General features: G+C 59.6%; 1 protein-coding gene across 8 annotated transcripts in view; it reads left to right on the forward strand.

Annotated features, from left to right (window-relative positions):
* Window positions 1-2,775, forward strand: part of MTHFR (methylenetetrahydrofolate reductase) — a 13,291-nt gene extending 10,516 nt beyond the window's left edge. For all 8 annotated transcript variants that reach the window (XM_011363538.2, XM_023532624.1, XM_023532623.1 and 5 more), the window contains 3 exons: window positions 897-998; window positions 1,809-1,928; window positions 2,355-2,775. In XM_011363538.2, coding sequence (XP_011361840.1) covers window positions 897-998; window positions 1,809-1,928; window positions 2,355-2,552 — 420 coding nt within the window. In that variant the 3' untranslated portion in view covers window positions 2,553-2,775. The remainder of the gene's footprint in view (window positions 1-896; window positions 999-1,808; window positions 1,929-2,354) is intronic.
* The last annotated feature ends 315 nt before the right edge of the window (window positions 2,776-3,090 follow it).

A 3,090-nucleotide genomic window follows, 5' to 3' on the forward strand; every position in this document is an offset into this window, starting at 1 on the left:
TGCTGAGTGGCAGTGCATCAGAGTGGACAGGAGCTCCCGCCTTAAGTCAGGCAGCCCTGGGTGGCCCGTCCCCTGATTGCTCTGAGCCTCAGCTTTCTCTTCTGTGAAATGGGGGTATATTATCACATCACGTTCTGAGGATGAGTCGTGGCAGAGCACATAAAGCTTAGCATGTGGGAAGAACATAGGAAGCTTTCTCTAAGCGGGAGCTGTTACGACACCATGCTGCCGGGGCCGCTGGAGTTAAAATTGCATTTGAACTGAACCCCCTGGGCTCTGGAGTTAGAAAGACCTGGGTTCGAGACCAGCCCTTGCTTTCCATCAGTGCAGCCCAGTTGCTCACCCTCCCTGAACTTTCTGCATCTGTGAAATAGGGATAATGGGGCCCACCCTGCAGTATTATAAGCATTATAGCAGAGGAGTTTGAATAAAGCCAGCTTAATCCCCGATAAGCTTGGTGCTAGAGCAGCCCTCGCAGTGAGTGGGGAGGACAGAATGTGGCAGGCAGCTTCCGCAGCCTTAGCTTGCCAAACCGGACCTCCCGTATAGCTTCTGAAGTGGCTTCTCCATGGAGCCTTCCGTGACCAGTGGGAAGAGGGGTGGCATAGGTCCCTCAGGCCTGTCAGACCTGTCCCTCACGTACCCGCTCCCTTCCCCTTTGCTTTTGTATTCGCCAGCCCCATAGCGCATGACTTGATGTGCGTGGCCACCGCCATTCTCGATGCCTTAAGTGTCCTGTCGCACATGTGCGCGTGGGTCCCGCCCTCCCTGGGGCCGGCCGGTCGGGGGCAGGCATCTGACTGGGGTTGCTGTGCACGGACAGCACACTCAGCAGCACACGGAGGAGGTGTCCGGCAGGGCCCCGGGCTTACATGACAGTGCCTGCCTCCCCGCAGGCCTACCTGGAGTTCTTCGCCTCCCGCGAGACGGTGCACGCGCTTCTGCGGGTGCTGAGGAAGTACGCGCTGCGCGTCAACTACCACATCGTGGACGTGAAGGTAGCTGGCTTCGCGGGGCCAGCACGCCCGGCCGAGGGCACCCACGGTTCACCCCCACCCAGCAGTCACCGAGCGCCTGGTCTCGGCCGAGCCTTGTGCAGGACGGACTCGGAGCTCCCAGCCCAGTGAGGGAGGCTCGTCAGTGGATAATTAGGACAGTAGTTCAGTATAGGATGCTGGGGACCCAGGGGACAGATGGCTATCCCGAGAGGTCACAGAAGGCTTCTTGGAGGCTCCTGAGTAGCCTGAATCTTTAAGGATGAGGAGGACGGCATGCCTGGGAAAGGGCAGAGGGTGAGCAAAGGCATCGGCTGCAGGCCTGTGATGACCCTGCCGACCGGGGCCAGAGTGAGGCCGAAGTGTTAAGCAGGGGCCAGGGCCTCGGGAGTCTCCGTGGCCCTGCTTGGAATTCGGGTTTTCCCTGAAGGCAGGAGGGAGCCTTTCCCAGCAGTGCAGTGGCTTGGCTCCGTGTTTTATTTTTGGCCGGTCACAGTGGACAACTGATGGCTGATAGGCCTGGGGAAGACTAAAGTTAGGCCCTCAGGGTAGTGGGGTAACAGAGAGAGCCTGGCTGGGTTAGGCACGAGGGGCAGATTGGAGGGGAAGGAAGTGGGACCGCTGGATATGGAGCCGATGGAAGCAGAGAGCGGAGGAAGGACATGCCAGGGTCTGGGTTTCTCAGTTCGGGGCTCGCAGAGCTGCGAGCTGGAGGGTGGGGCAGGTGGGGGTCTGGGCCAGAGCCCTCCCTGGGTACTCAGAGGGCTGCGGTTGTCCTTGTCCCACCTGCTCTTACGTGGCACCTCCCCCCAGGGTGAAAACATCACCAACGCCCCCGAGCTGCAGCCCAACGCAGTCACTTGGGGCATCTTCCCTGGGCGAGAGATCATCCAGCCAACGGTGGTGGATCCTGTCAGCTTCATGTTCTGGAAGGTAAGGGGGCCTGGCCTGCCCTGCCCGCCTCCAAAACTTTGGGTAGGCGGTATCACTGGGTCCCCAGTGTGTGGCTGGAGGCCATGCCCCCAGGACTGGCGGACTAGGCCCTCCTGGCTACACCGAGTCCGAATCACAGTGTTTATTTTTGGGCTGGGGGATGGGAGGTGGCACTGGCAGTGGACCTTGTTCTATTCCCGGATGCGTCCTGTTGGGCTGTGGTGGAGGCTCTTGTGGTGCCGAACATGACAGCTCGGCCCACGGGCAGCCCTGTTAACCTTGCCTGTGTGTCTGTGACTGTTCGTCCCTGTGTGCCTGTGTCCTTGTACGTACGTGTCCCTGTCTCTGTGCTTGCGCCGTGTCTATGCTTGGCCACGTGCATCTGCCTGCGTGTCTGCGTGTACCCGTGTACACGTGCACGTGCAGGACGAAGCCTTCGCCCTGTGGATTGAGCAGTGGGGCAAGCTGTATGACGAGGAGTCGCCATCTCGGATCATCATCCAGTACATCCACGACAACTACTTCCTGGTCAACCTGGTGGACAATGACTTTCCGCTGGACAACTGCTTGTGGCAGGTGTTAGAAGACACATTTGAACTTCTCAACACACCCAGCTCGGAATGAGAGGCAGCCGGAGGCTCCGTGACCCTGCACTCACATCCTTAGCGTAGGCTGGTTGTGTCCTGCCTTCCTCTCCAGTCCTGGCTCTCTGGGGACCCTTATTCTCTTTCACTTCTCCCCAAGCCCTGGCCTCTACTCTCCCACACGATGATGGCAGCTAGACTGGTGTGAGGCTTGCAGGCTCTAGCCGGACCTGAGCCCCACACAAGAGCCTGGTGTTCCCTGCGGAGCTGGGAGGTTTGCTCTCCTGTGAGGAGCACCTCCATCCTGCAGAGGACTCTGCTGGGAGGAGTATTGTCCTCCCTGAGAAGGGAAGGAGGCTGGTTATTGCTGATTGAGCCCTCGCACGAGGCAGCCACTAGGAGCTGGCCTGGGACTGCCAGTGCCCTTGTACTTGGGGCCTGTGGAGGACAGACAAAGCGAACACGGGCAGCAGGCACTTGAGGAGGTGTGGAAAGGCTGGAGCAAGTCGAAGGTGCTGCCCGCTTCCGCCTCCAAGACGTTGGCAGCTGGGCACTTCCTGCCTGTGACTAAAGCAGCA

This window comes from Pteropus vampyrus, unplaced genomic scaffold (assembly GCF_000151845.1).
Source record: "Pteropus vampyrus isolate Shadow unplaced genomic scaffold, Pvam_2.0 Scaffold86, whole genome shotgun sequence".
NCBI classification, from domain to species: Eukaryota; Metazoa; Chordata; class Mammalia; order Chiroptera; family Pteropodidae; genus Pteropus; species Pteropus vampyrus.